The 23,259-nt window shown below is 38.0% G+C and overlaps 1 protein-coding gene across 6 annotated transcripts in view; it reads left to right on the top strand.

The window, feature by feature from the left end:
- The window catches only part of ADAM22 (ADAM metallopeptidase domain 22), a 128,836-nt gene that overhangs the window by 12,674 nt on the left and 92,903 nt on the right, over nt 1–23,259 (top strand). For all 6 annotated transcript variants that reach the window (XM_027898709.1, XM_027898708.1, XM_027898707.1 and 3 more), the window contains exon 3: nt 3,835–3,911. In XM_027898709.1, coding sequence (XP_027754510.1) covers nt 3,835–3,911 — 77 coding nt within the window. The remainder of the gene's footprint in view (nt 1–3,834; nt 3,912–23,259) is intronic.

The raw sequence follows: 23,259 nt of genomic DNA, 5'->3' as shown, positions 1-23,259 counted from the left end.
CTAGAATTCAAGCTTTTAATCTTTGTTTTAGATAAAATACCATTGTGCTTAGTGAGTTGAAATAATCCTTTCCACTCCATTTACTTTTGATTCCTTTCAGACATTCGCTGAGATGCTTAAACTTCACAATCTTTAACAAAAGTTAACTCGCATATAGTGGCACTAGATGCGTGGGATGCTTAGTATTTTCTGCTGGAGGGACTTGCAGGGTAATACATTTCATGTGCCACTAGAAATTGCATCTGAAAGTACTGCAGCTAATTTCAGAGTTGTTATTGGTATTTTCCTTCTTCACTTGCATGACATTAAAAGTTCAGAACTTTCTGATTGTGCTGGAGGCATGTCGTTGCGCTCTTCCATTAAGTTGTTAGCTTCTCCTTTCTTGGCTCTTGTTCATGCTCTGCATTGAGTATATCTCTTCTGGTCTCCAAGAACTTCCCTTTTATGACTCAGTTGTCAGCCATTGATGTGTCAAACTGATGGTTGTTGGAAAAGCCTCAAAGTTTCTGAGAAAATTCCTTGGTTTGAGAACTGAATGACATAATTGATTGTCTTGCTTCAGTGGTGTAGAGAAACCTTTGCAGGTGTTGATCTTGTTACTTCTGCTCGAATGAGGTGGTATAGATGGAAAAGTATTTATTTCCTTTCTTTGGGTTCTTTTATTGACACATGTCTATGAATGTAAACTTCTTTGCAGCTGGCTGTTTTATCTATTCAGTGAGCAGGCAGGTAGAGCCAAGACTTTAAAATCCATTCCTTTATTTTGTGGTTCTTAACCAGATATTTAGAAGAACTTTTATCCTAAGAATGTACTGACTGGAACTCCTAAGGGATAGGGTTTTTTTATGCTGAATGAGATTTGTTATCTGCCATTGAAAGGGGGAATCTGTCTTCCTGTTCAGTCTCTCTTGGGTGTGCCCTCCAGCTTCTTTGCATTACATCTACCTCCTGGTTTATTTGGATCAGCTTATTTGTCTGACAAAAATTGGACCCACTCCATGTGATTAATTTTCTGATGCTGATCTGACTTTGTGGCTAGTCACATGAGCTGACAAGGGGGAGTAGGTGGGAACACATGGCCAGGATGGGGCAGAACTGCTCATTTTTGGCAGCAGCCCACAGCGTGCAGTGTGACAGTGCTTTACAAACACATATCAGGGCTGAAGGAGGGGCTGCAGTTTCTGGAAAGGGCTGAGTTTGTCAGGCTATCCAAATTGTTTTAGTATCTCAGAAAGCTTGAAATACCCTTGGGATACACTTGATTGCATTTGAGCTTAAAATTAATGGTAAGCTTTCTGGGTTTGTATCACGAGTCTTGGGGGATGGTTATATCTGTGTAATGTTTTTCATATTAATTTATTGAGAGGTATTTTCTCCCTTAAATCCACATCAACAGTTTCTGTCAGGGAGTAACTGTGGTCCAGGGTCACCTTAGAAATACATTAGCCTTGTAATTGTTTATCTTAGAGACATGTTCAAGAGCGGAAATCTCCCGGACCAAATCAATGTGGTTAAAAAACAAGCCAAAACAATCTAGTCATTTTTGCTCTTATGGTCTATGAGGTGAATACATTTTAATACCAAATGCTACATTTAGTATCTGTACATCTAGAAATCCATGTTAGGCTTTTTCTTTTCTTACCGACTAACTGTCTTTTGGTACCACCATATGGTCATATGGAAGACTTGGTTATACTGTGTAAAGAGATCTAAATGATGGCATATACTGTTAATAAACAGAAATAATGAAGTGCTTTAGAATATTCTTTCCATTTAATAATATAATGATGATAAGCAAACAACTGTGCTGCCATTCCTCCTTTGATCAGAAAGCGGTTGTTGCAGTGCAGGTAGGTAAATGAAGGTTAGTTAAGGTTAGCAAATGTGCTGCAGTGGAACAAGGGAATGACAAAACTACCATTGGCTCCTTGTATGTTACTTGATACTTGGCCTGTCACATCCTGTTTGTGAGCAGCAGCTTAAAAATTCACATCCAGGAAGAGAAGATGAAATTTTAAAATCATTCAAAGCAGACTGCAGCCTGAGAGGTAGAAAAGAAACAACAATGGTAATGTGATAATTTTTTGATGGTTGTTTTTGCTGTATTTGTGGTTGCATAGCTGCTGCAGGACAGAAATAGCTAAATGATGGTCCTATATGTGGGTGCCGTACATGCTGTGGGTGTCTACATTCTGGGGGTGTCTGTCATTGCCAGCTGGCTGTGTCTTTTTTAGTTTGTTGGCTTGCTTTTTTATTATTTTTAACCTTTTTTTTTGGATAGAAAGTAGGCTTTTAATATTGATGCTAATTAATCACTGAGATTATTTGCCCAGATAAGATAAATTATATGTTATATTCAGTTAGTTGGTCAAAGACTATACATTTGTGCAAAACAAAAGGTCTTAAATCATCCAAAAATTACAAGAACCACTTAGCAAAGATCTGTGACCTATGTTAGGTGTAATGGGGATAGCCGAAAGGATATCTGACACTGAATTGGATCTACTGAAGCACTTTCTAAGAAGCTTTCCAGTTTTACTGTGTCCTTCTGAAGTGTAATGTAAATGTGTGGATTTTCCTGTCATGCAATTTTGCATGCATGTCCACTGCAATGACGTAGCCAGGCATTTTTATAGAGGGCCCTCAGCCTGAGGGTCCTCTACTAAGAGAAGCTGTCCTGACATCTTTTTTTTTTTTTTTTTTTTTAAACATTCATCATGTTTGTGGAAATGTATTCATGGTTGTTGTCTTCTTTATTTATTAGTACTCATGCTTATATATGTAGACATGAAAAGAAAATTTTGCTATAGGGCAACTAAAAAATGTAGTAATCAAAAAAGTCCTGATTCCGTCGACTTTCTGTTTCTTTGCTGCTGTTCCTTTTCAGGGAAACTGGTATTCTCAGCTCTTCTGGATTTAATGCCTATTGAAAGCCTGCCAGTAGTTTTAGAGAGTGAATTTGATGATTCACATTATCCCGTCCTGTCCTGTGTTTCCCAGAGTTTTCAATAAATCATTTGTTACAGTTGTACTATCCTGTATTGTATTTATTTGGAGAACTGTAGTTTAGAGCTGTAAGTGGTTCCTCAGTGTTTCCTCTTAGTCCTCTGTCTACATGCTTCAAATCTTAATTTGCAGATTTCAATGGAAAGAAAATAAGAACAAAGTTGATATTCCTCCAAAATGTCTGCAAGTAGCTTTTCCTATTAATTAGCTATGTAACATGGGTATTCTGTTTCTTGAGAGTTTTCAGGTCTAGAAATAAGTGTGTTTCTATTGAATAGCTGAGTGTTTTCTTCAACTACTACTAGAATAAAACACTGTTTCTGATAGATCCTGAGTTACAAAGTATTCTCATGTTTGTCCTCTATAGGACTGTGAAAGGAATTAATTTGGGGAAAGTATATGGCAAAGAAAAGAAGAAAAGAAAGAAAGGAAAGATGTTTCTACCACCCATTTTTCTTTGGTTTTAGTGACTGTTCAGGAGCCTGGAGTTTTGGGAGCCTTTTAGAGGAGATAGGTTACAGGGTAGTGAGTTAGAGCTTTACAGAAAATGCAACTAATGATATTTTAGCCCTCTGCTATCACCTCACTATATGATCCTTTAAGAGAGTTTGTCTGAATGAACAGTTTCTTTCAGGTAATGTTGGTGAGAATTTTGAATGACTGACCAAACCAGTAACATCTCAGCTGTTCTCCACCGGTTGATGTCCAGAGTCACATTAAGGAACATCTATATATTTAGTATATATGTATTTTGTTCCTGCATTCACAAACCAGTACAATATATTTTGTTGTGGCTGAATAGTAATTCCCGTCTTTTCTGTATTGCAGTCTACCCACATTGCTCGAGCCAGCTTCCAGGTTGATGCTTTTGGATCATCTTTCATCCTAGACGTGACACTAAACCAGTAAGTAATGACCGTATCTAACTCTACATTTGTTCAAGACCTGGTGCCAGTGAAATGTAATTTTTCGGTGAAGGTGTTAGAGGCTGTGTTATGACACAAATTGCTGTTTTAGGTATTGAGTTCATCTATAGCAGTATATTTTAAGTTCTTCTGTTATTTTGTCGAGTACCACTGTAGGCTTTGATATTCCCATTGTTGATCCTTAGTAGCTATTGTGGTGTAACTAGCATTTTAGTATTATAATTTCATTTCACAGAGTCACAAAATCACAGGATGGGTCAGGTTGGAAGGGAACACAGTGGGCCATCTGGTCCAACCTTCCTGCTCAAGCCGGGTCATCGTAGAGCCCATGGCACAGAATTGCATCCAGATGGTTCTTGACTATCTCCAGTGAGGGAGACTCCACAACCTCTCTGGAAAATCTGTTCCAGTACTCAGTCACCTGCATAGTAAAAAAATTCTTCCTTATGTTCAGATGGAATGTCCTGTGCATCTGTTTCTGCCCATTGCCTCTTGTCCTTGTCCGTTGTCTTTGTCTCTTTGTGTCTTGGCACCATCCAGCAGAGCCTGGCTCCATCCTCATGGCACCTTCCCTTCAGATACTTATAGGCATTGGTGAGGTCCCGTCTCAGGGGTCTCTGCTTGAGACTGAACAGGTCCAGCTCCCTGAGCCTTTCCTCAAAAGATAGATGCTCCTGTCCCTCAATAATCTTTGTTGTCCTCTGCTGGACTTGCTTCAGGAGCTCCATATTTCTCTTGTACTGAGGAGCCCAGAACTGGACACAGAACTCCAGGTGTGCCTTGCCTTCTTTCAGTTTACCATAAAAGCAAATTTCTCACTCAGAGCTCCCCTGGATATTAAAAGGTGGATTTGCTGAAAACTGGTGGCTGTCAGCATTTTAATAACTAAGTGTAAACCAGACCAAAATTTAAAATGTATTTTTAATTATTGTTCCTGTGAAAATATCTGCTTCATTCAGAAGGCTGTATATATTTTTCTTCTTTGCAGTTCTTACTCTCCATAGTATATTCTGTGTGTATATCTTAAGGGACCTGAGAAAAAAAAACTAATTTTTTTTGAGAAGTGGTTTGCAAATTTAGACAACACTAACTTTATAGTTGAAAAGTTGTTGAATTCTGGTAAGCAGCAAGCTTCAAGATTTTAGTTATCCTCTGGAAAAGTATTTATAACTGAACCTTTGCTAATATCTAAAGCATGCTGAAGTAGGCCCCTGTGATAAAATTAGCTCTTATGTGTAATACACATTTGGAAGATGGTAAAGAAGGTATGGGGGACATAGAGGAGAGAAATAATTTGAAATACATAGATTATCAGAAAGGAGAGACTCTCCCAGCCTTTGTCTGTCTTCTTTCTTGTAGTTTCCGTGTTTTTTAAAGGTTGGTATATATGGCTTGTACATATGAATACATCTAAGCGTCGTCTGTAATTATGATATCAGTGGTGGTCAGTCACAGTGAAAGTGTTTATTCCTCCTTGTGGTTCCCCAAATTATGGAGGAAATAAAGTTAAAAATTAAAATGAGAGTAGCAAACAGAGAGCTTAAAAGACCCCAGAAACTAAAATATGCCCAACTCCTAATGCTTGTCCACAAATAGCTTTTCTGTATTTTGCTGCTTTCTGTGTGGGCGTTATTTTCTCTATTCTCTTCAAATCCATCTTTTTATCTGAGAGTTTCTCTGTTTGCTTTGCTGCATTTTCCTGTGCTGTCTCATGGCATACCCAGTTGTGTACCCTTTTGTATTTTCAGTTCTATTGTGTTTGTGTATTTTCTATTTCTTTTCTCACTTAGTTCTTCAGAGTCACATATTTCTTTCTCTTATCTTTACATCAGGAATAGTTGTCCACTTTTGCATCACCATAGGTACCACACAAAATTCTTGTTTTTCTTGCAACCTTTTCCTTGGCAACTTTCTGTACACTGACAGTTCAGGCTGGCAGAAATGTTCACTGTCTCCTACTTGTCTCCCTTCCCCCATTACCTGTTTTATCTCTTCACTGCACCAAAGGACATGCTACTATTAAGCACAGCATTGCCAGCCTATCAAAGGAGGTGATTGTCCTGCCCTACTCTCCACTGGCGTGGCCTCACCTTGAATTTTGTGTGCACAATATAAAAAAGACATTAAACTATTAGAGAGCGTCCAGAGGAGGGCCGCAGGGATGGTGAAGGGTCTGGAAGGGAAGCCTTACAAGGAGCGGCTGAGGGCACTTGGTCTGTTGAGCCTGGAGAAGAGGAGATTGAGGGGAGACCTCATTTCAGTCTACAACGTCTTCATGAGGGGAAGAGGAGGGGAGGCACTGATCTCTTCTCTGTGGTGACCAGTGACAGGACTCGAGGAAATGGCATGAAGCTGAGTCAGGGGAGGTTTAGGTTGGGCTTTTCACCCAGAGGGTGGTTGGGCCCTCCAAGGAAGCAGTCTCAGCACCAAGTCTGACAGAGTTCAAGAAGCATTTGGACAATTCTCTCAGGGACATGGTGTTACTCTTGGGGTGTCCTACACAGGTCCAGGAGTTGGACTCAATGACCCCAATGAATACCCTCCAACTCAGGATATTGTATGATTCTGTTGAAGCTGGGTGTTGAAGCAACTTTCCTTTCCTAGTCCCTTCCTCTGCCACCTCTTACAAGAGTGGCCTGTAAGCAAAGGCTGATTTCTGCAGTGAAACAAGGTGGGAAGACACCCAAGGTGGGTGGGAAAATAAAAAGAAGCAGAACTTACACTGACATTTTAGACATCAAGAAAACTGAGACCTGGAATAGGAGTGTTCTGCAAGTTCTGGATGCAACTGAGAGGAAGGAAACAAAAAAATTTCCAACTGGCATTAAAGTGTGGTAGTTTTAATTTAACACGGAAATCTGCATGCTTTGTCTTGCTCACTTTGGATCTCAACCAGTTGTGAATGCACATTTTTTTGCATTAAATGCAGATGTGAAAGACACTGAAGTATAATCTGGAATGATAATAAAAAATTAATAATAAGCTGTTATAATTATAGTGTAGTTTCCTTTTTTTTTCCCAATGATGATGGTATTTTCTCCTCATAAGTCACCATTCATTCTCTCTTCCTTTTTTCCCCCTGAGTTGCCATAGTGTCTCTACAATGAGCTTTTTTTAAGATGCAGTGTTTCTTTTTAGCTTCTCTTGCCTGTTCAACTGGCTGAAGCATTTACAAAGAAGCTTTCAGATCAAATCAGCTGTATTTTTAAAAAAAGGTTCACCCCCTTAGGCAGAGGTTAGGGACGCATTAGCTGCGTCGGTGTGTTTATGAATCCGTTGCCTTGGTATCCTTATGCGTTCAGGGCTGCATCTAATGGAGCTGTTTTCTCTGGCTGTTCCTTGTTGGTGCTGCCTCCAGCACCAGCAGAGCTGGGACTGGCTGGCTGGGCAGTGCAGGCAGGTGCTGCTCACAGACTTCCCACTCTCCACATGTGTCCGGCACTGGCCATTGACCCGGTGCAGGAGTCACAAAGCAATGAAGTTTGCTTCCTCATTTTCTTTTTTCAATTCCTTCCCCTTGACATTTTTAGTACTTTCATGGCATCTGTGGCTCAGCAAATGGCTATTTCTTTCTTCATGCAGGGTATTTCTTCTTAAATTACACTCTTAGCTTGGGTTTTAACCATATGATTAAACAGCAGAGCTCATCAGGAAATGGGACGTGCTTCCGAAAACCTCTTTTGAAGCCCTTTTGGCCCTGCAGCCCATGTGGATCTGTCTGAGGGGACTTGGGCTGGGGCATGTTTGTCTGCAGGTGAAGCAGCCAAGACCTGATGGCATGATGGCCCAAAGCAGGCTGTAGTCATGGGGTTAGTTTTGGAAGGGGCATACTGCCAGATGGGTAATCAGAAAAACTGCAATATCTGCACTTGTCTGGAGACTGTATAGGCTCTGGGTGATCATCCCAAGTTCACTTTGTGGTAGCCATGATGGGTAAGAAAGATGCAGCATCAACCTTCATATAAGGGCTGTGGTGTGTCCCATCATGGAGACAAGCAGAGAGTGTTTCTTGAGTATGAGTTTGAAATGTGGTCACTTTTGAGGTGCTTTGTGGACACCAGCACCGTGGTGAGGAGATGCTTGGCCTTCAGAAAGCTCCCTGAAGCATCTGGCTACCTGCATGTACTCTGGCTTCTCGTGCTATAACAAGAAATGTCCTCCTTGATCATGTTTGTTTTTTAGTTCGTTTGTTTGTTTGGTTGGTTTGTTTGTTTGGGGTTTTTGTTTGTTTGTGTTTTGTTTGTTTGTTTTTTGGTTTTTTGAGTGAACATGTTCATAGCCTGGGATCCTCAGGTTTGTGGTGATGAGGAAGTGCTCTGAAGGTCCACAAGCATAAATAAGGATTTCAAATTTATATTCAGTGCTTTGGGACTGCTCTGTCCTTCCTGGTGATGCTCAGCCACTAGGATGAGGCATAATCAAAACCTACTTTCTCTTCTTGCAACACCAATTTAATTCCTCTGGTGCATGTTTTAGTGGAAAGTAATCTATAAAGAAGTAGCAGGCTGGGCAAGATGTGGTCAGAAACTGCCACTTTAGGGAGCTCACACATTTTCTCTTCCCATTGAACAGCTGGCTCTGTCCCAAAGGAGTACCAACACTGTGTATAAATTAATGGCCGTGATGATCAATTACATTCAGAAGACTGACAGTTTAAATATCGGACAAATTTTAAAATCTCTGCAATCATTCTATTCTCTATTTGGAAAATAAACACCCTTTTCTCTTAGTTTATGAAAAGGTAGGCAAAAGCAAAAAATCTTATTCAGAAAATATTGATAGATCTTTTGTATGTATCAGTCTTAATTTAAATTATTTCTGGTTAGTGATACTGGAAGGTTCCTGGAACTCCAGCAGTTCAATTATTTTGCCTCGCCACTGAATGTTTTGCAGCTTCTGCTGAGAAGGATACAGATGCATTCCTCATGCTTTGTGGGGAGTATTTATTAGGAATGTCTTTTAACTAGTCTTGCAAACCTTACAGAATCAGATTGTAAACTTCATCAGAAAATCCTGAAAGCAGAAGCAAAATAAAAGGCAGCCTGACAGACAAGTGCCAGCATTTTCATGAGGCAAACTGCTGAAACCTTGCCTGTAATTTCTCTTGGCAAATGGTCTCCAGCACTAATATCAATGTGTCATGTAAGCTGTAAAAGAAAAACATATTTCTAAATTTGCTCTAAATTGTAAACATTTGCTGTGTGGAATTCAAAAGGATTAATTTCCCCAAGTGGTTTGGAAAATGCAGTTACCCCGTTTGTGACTATTGTGTTTTCGGTGAGTCTTTCTCCTGTGCTGCCCCTGTGAGTCCTGCGCTCCTCCTGCCTGCAGGACGGGTGTGCAGCTGAGGGACTCCTCGTGGTGTGACCTGCTGGGTTGTGCTGCTGGGTGTGAGAGGACCCATCTGCCTTTCCTTCTCTAAAAGTACTCTGTGCTTTACCATCTCTGGTACTTTTGGGGTGGTGCCTGGAAACTGTTTGGGTAACTGTGTGTGCTCAGTGATCCAACTTGAGGAAGAGCAGCACTTCCTTTGATCTGTTTTGCATCTCCCTAAAGTCCAACTCAGCCCCCTTTTAGTTACTTTAATGAATATCTTGGCTGCACACAGTCCCAATTTTTCCCACTGGTGGCTGGAATTTATTGGGATCAAGGGAATTCAAGCTCTATTCACTTTTCTTGTTCATGCTGTGTGCGTTCAGGTTGAGGAGCCCCACTTGGGTACGATCACATTTTAGTAATTGATTCTTACTTAAAATAATGTCCTTTTTTACCATATGAGAGTGCTCTGAAAATTTAATTGTAATATTTATATTTAATTTTAATATTTATAATCAATTTACATGTAGCACAATATAGACTAGGTTCAGGTCTATATTCTGAATGAGATCCTGAATTGTGTTTTGTGCTTTCTTTGAATCGTTTGTTGAGTAGTGTTTATGATGTGCTCTGTGATCAGAACCCCAGCTGACCCAACAGGATGGTTCTTTCACAGCCCTGTTTTGCAAGGCCATCCTTTCCCTATACTAGTTTGTGATGGAAAAACCAATGTGGTTGTAATTGCAAACAGGGCTTGGAAAACACTTTTTCATTTATATTGTTGCTGAATTTCAGAGGTTGATTTTGTTCTCTGGGAGGCAATTATTTCGTTTGCTGCTAACATGTATATTGGAAAAACTGATTTTGAATGACTTATTTTTTTTTATGCTTAATGAGAAATGCTAATTCTGCAGAGATTTCTGACAACTAGTCTGTTTGGGCTCAAAGGCAAAGAAAGGTAAGGCAAAAAATTTAAGGTTCACTAAACATCCTGAGGCTGGGGAGAATGCTGGGATTATACAGTTAGACCTGTACAGCATAATTGTAAAGGATTCCTGCCTTTTGTGATTTGTTGGGGATTTTTTTTTTTTCTTTTCATTTTTGTGATGAAGAAGTGCAGGAATTAGGAATTTGTCAAAATATACATTGTTTGAATAGCTAATTGCCCTGATTGCTAAATGTTTAACCATAGTTTCAGTGTAAAAAAAGCTCTACAGCATGGAGTTTTCCTCCCACCTTGGTATATATAGCACATCGGCCTTCTTTTTGTTATATTCCAAAGATTGAGCTCCTGGATCTTTGATAAAATGGCATCCTTTAAGGCCTTTAATAATTTCTGTTCCTTTTCGATGACCTCAGTATATCCTTGCTGGATTATACATTCACTACTGCTTTTTGACAGTGTCATGTATAAAGGTAGCACAGGTTTCACATTTCTAATTGATATCCTTCTTTACATAGTTCCCAGGATTTGCTCAGGATTTTTTTTTTTTTAAACTTCCTTCTTTCAAGCTTAGAATTTCCTGTTTAGAAAATAGGAACTATGTTCTTTGATCTTATTATATAATCACTATTACTATGGAATTTGTAATCCAAGATTACAAGAAAGAAAAATACCAGATTAATTTGATAAGAAAATTTTCCCCTAAACCTATGATGATTTTTGGTAAGTTTATTACCTTCCTTCAGTTTTTTTTGTACACTGTTCTATTATGCTTAAAACTTCTCTTGAAAGGGTAAATTGCTTTTAATAACTCAATTGCATTTTATTTTTTATATTATAATTTAGTTTTAGATTAACAAGTCTCTGTTATGATTTTTTCTCTATTATTGTCACTAGATTTGTTGATTTAGTACCAGCTACTGGTAAAGGCTATTGAAATCAACACAAGTTTGTTGATTTCAGTTGGATATGAAAAATTTAAGTGATGTCTGTAAAATTCCTATGAGTGCTTAATTGGCATCTTGGTTAAAATGAGAATGAAAAAGATAATTTGTTTAATTTATCTGTCATTTCCAATTGTGTAATTGCATTGCATTCACTCATAAGATACCTTCCTGGACCATTAAAAAAAGTTTCTGAAAAGGTCAGTTCTTTTTTTTCCTCTCAATGAATGTGATAAAGAATATTTTACTGTGCTTAGGTAAGAGCATTGACTGGAAGCAGCTTTTGTTGTTTTAGGATAGAGTAATTAAAATATGTGGGATTATCAGCACCGAGTAAATTGCCTTTTCATAGTCTGATTTTTTTGGACACAAGAATAATTATAGAAAATGTGTTACTGTATATTTTTGAGTGTGTGTGTGTGTAGGAAGAAAATTATTAATTATTCTGGAGAGATATTATCATTGTTTTAGTATGATGTTTTTCTTGCTTGATGGTATACCTTAGATTACGAGGTCAGTTAGGAGAAATATACTTCACACACGCATATACAGAGATACTTCAACTCTGCATCATGCACAGATCAATCATGTGCTATATTTAGCCTCAACTTTTAAGTAAAACTGCTTAAACTAGGGGAAGAATCAAATAATGTGTTTCAGCACCTATGAATTTATCTTCTAAGTGTCAAGTATCTCCAAGTGACAGTAACTTTAACAGTTGTATAAGCCATTATGAGAGATTTTAAAAGAAAAATTGTATTTTTATTTAACCTTTAAAAAGTGACTCTAATAGTCAAAGTGTAATCTCTGGATTTACTGTTGAAATTAAATTATATCCTTATAAGCTAACATCAGTTTAGGCACCAGGGTTTTTACTTGAATGTTTGGTTTGTGTATAGACTAATGCCACATCTGTAAATAATACAAAAAAAGCCTTTACCTTTCCAATAATTTCTTTATTTGGTTATGGTTTAACAGCTAGAATAGGATTTGTGTTTACGAAAGCAAGCAACAGCCATACAAGTTGGTCTAATAGGAGTGATTACTTGATTGCTTTCTGTCATTAGATTCTCAGACCACTGTTGCTACAACACTATTATGGCCCTATGAATTGTTACGTATAGGTACTACTTGGAGTAAGGCATAGGGAGAGGGTGGTAAACAGGAAAGCACATGAATTGGAATGTGCATAGCAGGGGTTTTCTATACTATGCCCTATATTTATAGGGCATCTCTTTCCTGAGTCAGCAGACTTCCTGCTGATACAGTTCCCTTCATAGGTCTCTCCTAGTGTTGTCCAGCCACTCTGCCCTGTTTTTTACTTTCTCCTTGAGAACTCCTTTGGCATCGTAACCTTTTGTAAAAATAGCACTTAGAGAGGAAGTGCTGCAGGCCGTTTAGCTTGGGGCTCAAATACTTTCCTCAGCTAAGCAGTGAAATGAATTGAAATTTCCTTTTCTAGACAATGAGTCAAGTGATGCATGGAGCTAGGAATGAAGATATGGAGAATGAAAGCAATAAAAACTATTGGGCTTTCTGGTGTAGAATCGGACGACTTAATGAATGGCTGGAAAACCATCAGCCTGCAAACTCACAGTCTTTAATTCTGTAAGATCATTATACAAGGAATAGGTTGTTCAGCCCTTTAATACTCAGGATAGTGTTTCTTCCTGAGAAATGTGTATTTAGTCCAGAAACTGAATCAACAGGCAGTATTAAAACAATATGTTGTTAACATATGGAACATCTTAGCTAGCAAGTAACAGTGCTCAACTTGTGCACAGGAACTCTGTTGTATCAAAGCATTGGACTTTTTTGCTGGCTTTGCAGCATTTATTACAGACATAAGGTGCTACCTTTGAAGTCTGCAGCTATTTGTTTCTGTGGTTAGATGAAATTTATATAGCATTTTTTAATGCGTTTTGTTAGTAAGATTCAAGATGGGTGTGCTCACATTTCCTCACTCAGTGGCTGGAAACAGGCTTCTTTTGACAAGACTTTCTGTATGGTGTGGTCTCTAATGTAATTGTTTTCATTTGGTTGGAACCTGCTAGTGGGTAAAAACTGCATTTACCAACAACTGTGTTGTCTTGGTACAGAAAGAGTTTCCTTGAAGAAAACCACAGCCAAATCAAATTCTACACTTTGGTTTGAAAGGCTTCATACATGTTGCTCTGATTCTCTTCCTGGCTGTCTTAGCATGAGAAGCAGCAGGTTATTACCCAGTGTAATAACCCCTCCATATGGGGAGACTTCTTTCCTCTTCCAAAACATGCATAAAAATCAGGTTTTCAAATCCCAGAGCACCAATTATCAAATACAAATCTGGTAGGAAATACTGAACCAGTTCATTGCCCTGTTTCCCAGTGTCAGGGGTGCTGTGGCCAGGGAAGGCAGAAGTACCTCTCACTCATCCTGCTGGTACCATTGCTCCCCACCATGGGCTGAGTCAGGGTTGTGGCCTTTCATCAGATGGTTTTCACCCTGGAGGATGCTTTAGAATTGTAGATTGGCTTGTGATAGACAGCTTTCCTACTGGTAAACCTCTCACTTCTTGTGTATAACTAAAAGATACTCTGTTTTTATACTGTTGATGAGAATTGGCTTGGCTATAACCTGATGCTTCCTTATTCAAACTGCTGGACTCTTGATACTTTCCAGGCTTTTGGACTTAACAGTTTGTGAGCCACTGTTGTTGTGATTCTTCTGTAATGGTCCACCTGTTTCCCTGTTTTTTCAATTATATAATAAATTTTCCTTCTAAATAATCTTCTGATTTGAACAGAATTCACTATGTTTCTAAAATTCTTCAAATACCTAATTGCTTTCTATTTAGTTTTAGATCCTTATTGTCCAAACTGTATTATGAAATAGTAGTAGATGAATGAGGCAGTGAGAGATACCTTACTTGTACACCTAATCAAATAGGTAATTAAAATCTGTGTTTTAGGAGAATATTTAACAATTTACTTTGCACCAATATATTAAGAAGTTGTTTAATGTAATGTGTTGTCTGATAATGCTAACAGAAATACTGAAGCATGTGGTTGCTTTCTGCTATATTATTGAAAAGAACTCCTTTTGTAGCTTTTCTGTTTCTTTTCAAGTGTTTTAATGAAGGGTTATGGAATCTGCTTGTATAAACATAAAATACAAATAAATCATGTAAGCCAAAAAAGGATCCCTTTATCAATTGATTGAAGCACTAGTTGTATGATAATAGTTCTATTTCTTTAAAAAAAAAAAAAGACAAAACAGTGTTAAGAGAGTATTTGTCATGTGTCCTTATTCTGTTCCATTTACTTTATTTCCACTATACCAAAGGAAATAAAATACTGTCATCTAGTGTGATATACAGTGAGGTGAAGGAGAAGAATCATCTTGTACTTTTATTAAAGATGACCTACAAAGGGATATTTCATCTAAATTGGGCTTCTGCCCTTTTTTGAGGCATAAAAGGTCATTTGAGAAAAAATACTTTTTTCTCTCTTGATCTTCTTCCTTTCTTTCTCCAAAGAAATAAACCCACTTAAAACTAGCTTTATAATAGTTGAATTTGTTTTTGTCCAGTATTGTTTACCTCTTATCAGATTTCCATGTTCTTGCTAAAGAGTCTATTGGGGAGAGTATAAACATGCAGGAAGAGTTACAGATGTACAGGATGTACTCATCTCCTAAAGTAAAACCCCTCCTGATGACCTACTGAGGTTGGCCTGAATATCAAAGATGTGAGATTTGCTTCAGAAGAACAGAATGAAAGCATTCATGTTCAGTGGGTGGGACAGATTTTAGGCCCTTAGTTGAGTGTTATCAAATATACCATAGTGGGAGTTCTGAGACTAAATCGTAGTGGAGATAACTAAATACATCTCAATGATTTTTCCTCTACAAAGCAGTTCAGTTAGAGCAAAACTGTGCCTTTTCTGACTGTAAGTGTGGTAATCCATGTGACACCCATTCAACCTTCCTTTCACAGAGACAGCCTTGGTGGCAACAGTAAAATTACAGTTGTCTCTCTGCTCATTATAATGAATCACGCTTCCCATTTGGTCTGTCAAATTTAGGCAGTGGTCAATGAAGTTATGATGAGAGAAAAGGAAGAAAAATGAGCTTGATGTTATATTTCTATAATAGAGTTATGCATGATTTCAGAGCATATAAGTAAGAAAATTCTGATGTAACTCCACTTCCTAAAGGAAGGGTTGGAAAGCTTTTTTTTTTTTGTTGCCATATGTTTAGCATCACCTCTGTTTTTGCTTAATTATAAAAACTGGGGAATTCTCCTGATGACGGAAGGGATAGTAATCAATCCCAAGGTGTCAGATTATTAATGCATTTCTGTCTATGTCAGGTATCCAGTTTGATTACAGAGGAAACTTCCTCTGTAAAAGTTAGCCAAGGAATAAATTTGGTTTAGTGTATTTCAGTCTGGAAAGCTGCTCATCACGAATTGTGAAATTGCAAGGAAACACGAATATGATACTGTAACAGAGCTGCCAAGTCTGGCTAAAGAGATTAATATAAATACATTTCCAGTGTTAATGAAAAACGATGGCTGGAGCTTTTAATCTATATGTGCACAGCCTTTGCTTTGGTGCAAAGTTAGAGGGTTTCTTTTGTCTTTCTCTTTTTGGAAGAATTGTTAAAGCTTATATTACAATGTATTTTCTGGGTGAGCTTGCTGATCTTTAGCCTCTACTTATCTATAATCATTCTGTGATCTTTGTTTCTTTTTTGGTATAAGAGGATGTATTTCTCTTTGGTGGTTTGCCAGAACACCACTGCTAATGGATTTCTGGTGTGCTAGAAATTTTACAGTAGAAATAGATATAATAATGTTCTAATGCCTGCAAATATGTAATGTATTGCCTCTTGAATTAGGCAGCTACACTCTACTCATGTTTTGCTCTTCCCTTTTCCTGTCTGTAAGATAGACTGTGGGAATTCAAAAGATGCAATTCATCACTTCTGTTGAATATGGGTTTTTTTGTATGATTGAGATAATTTTGCAGCTGGGAATCTGAAAGACTAGGAGCTGAAACTGAATTTCTGACTTTCCCTTAATGACCAGGTTCTTGCACATGTTTTTAAGGGTTTTGGGCTGTGAAGCTTATTTGAGTTCACCTTAATCCCAGTCCTGCTCTGTCTGGACAGCAGAAATGCAGCACTTTAGGCCAAGCATATAGGTTTGCTGACTGATGCCATTTCAGTAATTTAAATACAGATTTCACTGACATATTGATGCATTTCTTCCTAAGTGACCTGTTAACTTTTAAAATTTGAATTATTTTATTTGTAAACTTATTCAGGTTCTTATTTCTGGATGGACTCACTGTTGAAATATAGTAATAAGACTCTGTCATTAATTGTTCCTTTATTTTCCTCCTTCCTTAAAATCCAGTTACACAGAGTTTTCAAATAAGTACAAACAAGGGAGAAAACATCACTGTGTGTCCTCTTGAGCTGCAGTCTAACTTAAATTTCAGTGATACAAAGCACTTGCTGCTTCTATTGACTTTTTGGACTTTGTACAGAAAATTATCTTCAATCAAAGAAAAATAGAGCAAAATTTAGATAGTGTATTAATATGTATTTATCTTTGAATTGTGATAGCCTTCATGTTGGTGCATGGTATAAGGCCAATGGATTAGACCAGAACAGTTACACTATTAGCTAATCACACAATTTAGTTGAAATTGGTAGAGGCTGTCAGAAAGTCCAAAGAAATATGTATTATTTGACAGTTCTTCATAAATAGCACAATGAATTGTGTTACTAACTGTAGTAACTTTCCCTGTACTTTGTTTTTAATCAACCTATGTGTATACACACACCCATACACACACAGGTACATACATACACACACATAAACACAGAGTGGTATTTCTGCACTCCCTCTCCATAGGTAGGTGCTCATTAACACTTTGAAGTAATTCCTGCATGGCTCCTGTTCCTCACAGCAGCATAGAAAGGCTGTTACCTACAATAGAATTGTCTAGACATTGTCTGAGTGTGCAGACATTAGAGCAGGTAGGTTATGCAGATTCTGGACTTGGCTTCTCAAATGGGAGATTAATACCTACATCCTAGCAGGCCTCCTTCAAATTTCCTGCTTTCCATTTCTGTCCCACTCTCCACCTCAAATGAGCAGATTGAACAAGAGGCACTTTGCCACTTCAGAGGAGTGAGATCTTTACTACTTTTATTTCTTTCACAGGTAGATTTAAAGGATTTTTTTTTTAATCAAATACTCTGCTTTTATTTTTATTTCAGTCCTTGCACCTTAATAATCATGCAGATTCCTGAGAGCAACTCTCATTTTTCACGAAATGAACATGAGAAAAACAGGGCTATTACTGTTTGGTCCTTGCAGAGCCTGTCATAAGAAAGGGTTCACCTTTAAGTGCATTAGTTTAGTGCAATATGGTTTTTTTTTGTTTGTTTGTTTGTTTGTTTGTTTTAATTCTCTCTGCATCTCTTTCTCTTATGGAGAAATTAAAGCAGCAACATGCTGGTGCTTTACTATGCCAACAGGAATAAGAAAAGTATTAAAGCTGACCTTCAAGAGGGAAACAATATAGACATTTTCAGTATTTTTGTTGTATGGAAAGCAGCTTTAAGCTGTTTTCAGAATGGTTTGCAGGTCACTGTAAATTGCTGTGGATGTAATCTCTACACACCATGCTGCTGACAACATAAGCTCCTTCCTACTCACACTGGGAGAAGGAAGACCACCATGGTCTAATTGACAGTGTGGGATTCAGGGGGATGGCTGGGGAATGACAAAGTCATGAGTTGTTTTCTGTACTGTTGGCCCACTAGTCCTTCAATATTTCTAGGCAGAAATCTGTGTGTGATTCAAACGAAAACACTACAAAAGATGTATTAATACTCTTGTGTCAGCTGTGTCACCCCAGGAGAAAAAGAGGATGGTAGTAGAATTGCACAAGGGCTGTGGCAAACTAAATCATGCCCCTGACAACTGCTGCTTCTCAGTTTTTTGCTTTATCCAAACCTATTAGCTACTTTTCAGTTATGCATTTCATATATCTCTATTCAGGCTTGTGTATAGCATAAAGTAAATGTTATATGTCAAATTTTGCCCTTGGGTGAACATTAAGAGTTCCAGTTGACTTCAGCAGGAGCTGCAAGCAAACATCCTAAAAAAAGAACTTTGCCTTGGACCTAAAACCCTTTTTGGTGCATTCTATATTCTAGGAATGTGCATCTCCCTGTTTTCAAAGTACTAAAGTTACCAGAATTATTAACAAGTCTCTTCCAGTTGTCCTTGGAAAGGCAAACAGAAGGAGCTAAATACTAAATGGGAATAAGAGGCCAGTGTCTGAGCACCTTTGAGATCCCAGACCCTGAAATCTGCTGCCACCTGACTGAAGCATTTAGAATTTTGTAGGTCTGCATGGACAATTAACACTCTAACCAGAGCACAATGATCCTAAACACCAGCTGTCTGTAGAAACTGCTAAAGATATGCTTATTGGGACAGTGTGTTTTGTATAATTTTTAAGCTGTATTTTTATACATTGTTAATGTATTGTAACTATGCAGTCACATTTTCCCTGGGGTTTCCAAATGTAGCTAACAACCTCTGCTGAGGATTACTGTTGTTACTTAAGGGAACCGGCAGAACACCAACCTGGGGGAGGCAACTCTCAGCTGTCAGCAGCAGACCTGGCAGAAGAGCGTATCAGAAATCAAGAATCCTCTCCCCTCCTCTTAGACCATATGGTGACCAAAATCTTCCAATTCACTACAAAGGAGCCATGAGACAAAGGAATTTAAATTGCCTGTTAAAGAGTAAGCTAGAGCTGGGAATAATCAATAGCCTGAGAAACCCCCTGGAGAAACTAAAAGGCTGAAGCTGTGTTAGGCATTTCCCAACAGATTCTGATAGTATTTGTATGCTGCAGTAAATGGGTAAAAAAAAAGCAGGATTGCCTGCTTGCTGGTAAGCTGGGGATGCAGCAGGCAGTAAACTGAAGCTGGAGTAAGAAATATTTCTATGTTTCTGTAAGTTTCCCCTTTAATGGGAAGGAGAATTCCCAATGCCCAATGTAGGACTTAGACCAAGTTTACCACTGCAACTCGGGGTCCAGAGTCATTGGCTGCAGAATTTGCCTTTCAGGCTTAATGGTTGTAGAGCACGTATAACAAATCAAAAGCTTTCCAAAAGTCCAGTAGTTAGAGTGTTGACCTGGGATGTGAGAAACCTGATTTGAGTTTTTTTTTTTCCAGCAAATCAACCTAAGTAGGAATTTTTAAAACAGGTCTTCTAGCTGTCTTGTTTCCTTAGGTGTCTTATTGTGTGAGAGTTTATACTGGGTAGATGCTGAACTGAGACAGAGAAATGCTTCAATTATCTGTGGTAGCTGTTTGTGATTGAGCTGGTGTCAGCATCAGTCTGAAGAGCAACAAGAATTCGTTGGTTTAGTGACTAAGAAAAGTTGCATAAAATTAGAGGTTGTGAACAGATAAACTGTTTATGAATTGCTAAGTTTTTCTTGCTTTACTTTTCCTTACAAATACATCAGCTATGCATTGAAATAATTGCTGCTAATTAAACTGTGACCCTGGTTAGTAACTTTCAAATAAATGGTCATATTACCAGTTTGCGTAATAAATGGATAATGAGATTATTTTAATATAGTACCAGGGCTGATTTTAGCAGTGTACATGAATGCCATAGTTTGTACTTTCATTCTATAACCATCAATGAGAGATTGAATATTATCTGTTAACAAGTGTTTTCAAACTGAATTTGTTGTTTTAGTAAGGATCCATAGAAACCCTCTCTCTTTAATGCAAAATTGAGTAGACCTGTCCAGTCCCCTTTGTATAAAGCTAGTTTCCCTTAGCACAAATTTAATATTTTCAGGTTTATTGGAGTTCTTTAACTGCAAAATGTTTTTTAACATTTTTTTGTACAAAATTTAGATATGAAAAAACCAGTATTAAAATAATACCAACCCACCTAAAGTCTCAAGCTGAACATCCAGTAAGAAACTAGGACAGTTTTAACAACTTTTGGAAAATACCATCATTGTTTTTTAGCTGGTGTCCAGATCTGAATGAACAGGATCTTATAATTTTCAGTTCACTCTTCCATTGTCCTTCAAGGAGGTTTGGTTGCCAAAATATCAGACAGCTTTTGATCTCTTTCAGCATCAGTGCACCTGTGCTGCAGGGGAGGTAGCTGGTGCTGCTGTGTTGATATTGTCATCTTCCTTCTCACTCTGGTATTGCTAAATATCAAAACGTTTAGAAAATGGTTGCTCGCTTTTTCTGTCCTTGCTGTAACTTAGTGCAAGCATTTACTTGTCACCACTATTGCTTTTTCCATTGCATCCTTTCTATACCTGTTTTGTTCCCATTGATTGAATTTGTCATTATTCAAAATGATTTCATTGTTTTTTGTTTTGGGTTTTGTTTGTTTTTGTTGTTTTGGTGTTTGGTTTTTTTTTTGTTTTGTTTTGTTTTTTGTTTTGTTTTGTTTTTTTTTTTTTTTATGCAGTCACGGTTTTCTACTTATCAACAGGCCCATGCCACACTTGGAATAGTATGGCTGTTAACTTTTCAGCTGTTAACTTTACCAGCTGCACTATCTTTGTGATCAATTTTTCTTCAGCTGCATGATATTGAATGTGATGGATCTCTGGAATTAGACACTTTCCAATGGTAAAGAGAATACTTGATGCAGGAATACTCAATGCATTTTTATCAGCGCCCCTTTGAACTCTTTTAGTGTGAGTACCACAGTTAACTTGGCTTGACATCAAGAGCAGCATGACAGTGCTCTTGCAGTGTCACGAGTGACTTTTTTTCAACAATGCTTCTCCTCCTTCTTGGTTTGGGACTTTGCCTGATTGTTTTAGCTTGCATGCTGCATTGTCTCTTCTCATATATGTTTGGTTTTGCTAAGGACATCAGGGCCAGGAAATTTGGATCACTCAACTTCTTTATTGCACATTAATTTCAGATTGTGTTTGCATTTGGAAAGGCTGAACTGTCTTCATGCTGGAAACAGAGGGATCTGAGTAATCAGTGGAGGTTTTTGTCCTACCTGAAATCTTTGAGGAAAGTTTTAATGTTCTCTTAATTTTTAAAGTTACTCTTTTTATTTTATTTTTAATGTGTTATTCCTTTTCCTGGCATTATCTCGGAGCTACTCCTCCAGCCGTGTCTATTCTCTCTCAGTGACTTTCTCCTCTGCTTTTTCTTCCCATTTAAAGTCTTCTCTCTTCCACCAATTACCAAATGCAATTAATGAATTTGTTGTTAGTTTTAGTTCTGGAGTATTTTTGCACAAGTTTTTACAGTGTTATCTTAGTGTGTTTAGTAGTACTGTTGTGTCTAGCAGCTCTAAATAAGAATATTTTTTCTTAGCTCTTAGAACTGTGTAGCTTTAAATGTAATTTTTTTGGTGTCATCTCCACTGCAGAGATCTTATCAGCAGTAACTTTTTTCAGCAGCCCAAAATCAATTTGCAGGTAGGTACCATATGGTATCTGCTGCACTCTGGGGCCACTGCACTCTTTACAGACCTTGGTCCTGTACCATTCTAAAATACTGCAGTACATATTTCTGTATTCAAAAAGGGGAGATTTCAAGGTGACAATATAGGTATATTTATACAGAAATATTGTTTTTTCTATTCTGTTTTGTCCTTAGCCACTGTTAAGTTTAGAAGTCTCATGGTGTTTTCACTGCGTGCTCTTGCACTGACTCCTGCTGCCCCCATAACTTGGGGGGTGCCTCTAACAAGGGGCTGACTAAAATAACAAATCACCCCTTACTTCAGGGAGATAGCTTCCATGCTTGCAAACTGGTGTAAGGAAAGGACTCTCTAAGACTCTCCTCAGTGCATAAACATCAAGTCATTATCTTAGCAGCAGCCCCAGCACTTTAATCCTCACCACCCTCTCTTGAACTGTCCCGAGGTCTTTGTCTGGACCTTGGTGGTGATGGTGTGGGTTTCTTCCTTGGCAGTCTTGAGTTCATTTTTATGAACATATTTTTATATGTTTTTAAGCTGTTAAAACAGTTTTGTTGTTATCCATGGATTAATTTAGACAGTGATAGCTTTGTTTTATTGTACCTTTGTGATATAGGGTATTGTCCATACAGGTTCTATCACTCCTATCGCAAGTTGAATTTTGAGATATGAACAACCTGCTGTATTTTAAATACAATAACCCTTCCTGCCCACATTGTTATAAATTGGTATAAGAATTTAGACAACTCAATTCCAATTAAACATTGATATATTTATTAAGCAAATGATAATAAAGCAAAAACAGCCCTGGGTGGTCTGGGGAGTCAGTTCTCTGCCCGAGCCACACATCGAAATGCAGCAAATGTCTCTGAGTTTCAAGTCCCGGGTTTTGAATGTAAATCTGCTTTGTGGTTGCGAGTGCATGGCTCGTTGTTATCTGCCTTCTGGAGTTTGTCAGGGATGAAAGCCGTAGTTCTTATCAGTTGAATTCCACCAATACTGACACTTGTTTGTGTAGCAAGATGTCTGTGAAACTTATCTTGTTGAATTATAATAAAAGTTTCTTATTCCCTCATACACATAAGATTTTATGAACAAAGTTAACCCTTCTATTACACACATGACACCCCCCTCCTCCCTTTATTATTTCTCCTTTCTTTGGGAATAAACATTCACAGACACCACTTAATGTAGCATGTAAGATCACTACATAGCAAGACTCCTGAAAAATGTTTTGGACTAAAATCAACATATGTATGCTTAAGATAGTTCTCTTGGAGTGTGGAGCAGTCCTCTAGTTCTGGTGTGCACATAGTTTTTACATGGTTCCTCTTTCCCTGTTGTTGTGGAGCTCAGTGCTGTGACTTTTATAAACAGAAGATTGTTAAGTACTTCCAGGCCTGTCTTCTTCTGGACTTCAGTTTACATGTGTGATAAAGAGTCAGGATCACTGTTGATTTTTAGATTGGTCTCAGATATTTCTAATTCCTTCCTGATGGCCCAGGATGTTCATATTCTGGTCCCATTTATCTTTTTTGTCCCAAGTGCCTGAGGAAGACTTGCTGTTTGGCCCAGGTAGCTGTTCCTATAATGTACAGTCAGTGTGTGCAAGAG

Source organism: Empidonax traillii, unplaced genomic scaffold (assembly GCF_003031625.1).
Source record: "Empidonax traillii isolate 1590-97213 ecotype Southwest subspecies unplaced genomic scaffold, ASM303162v1 scaffold619:size634076, whole genome shotgun sequence".
Classification (NCBI taxonomy): Eukaryota; Metazoa; Chordata; class Aves; order Passeriformes; family Tyrannidae; genus Empidonax; species Empidonax traillii.
The sequence above is the reverse complement of the archived record's forward strand: the minus strand, read 5'-3'. Positions and strand labels throughout refer to the sequence as shown.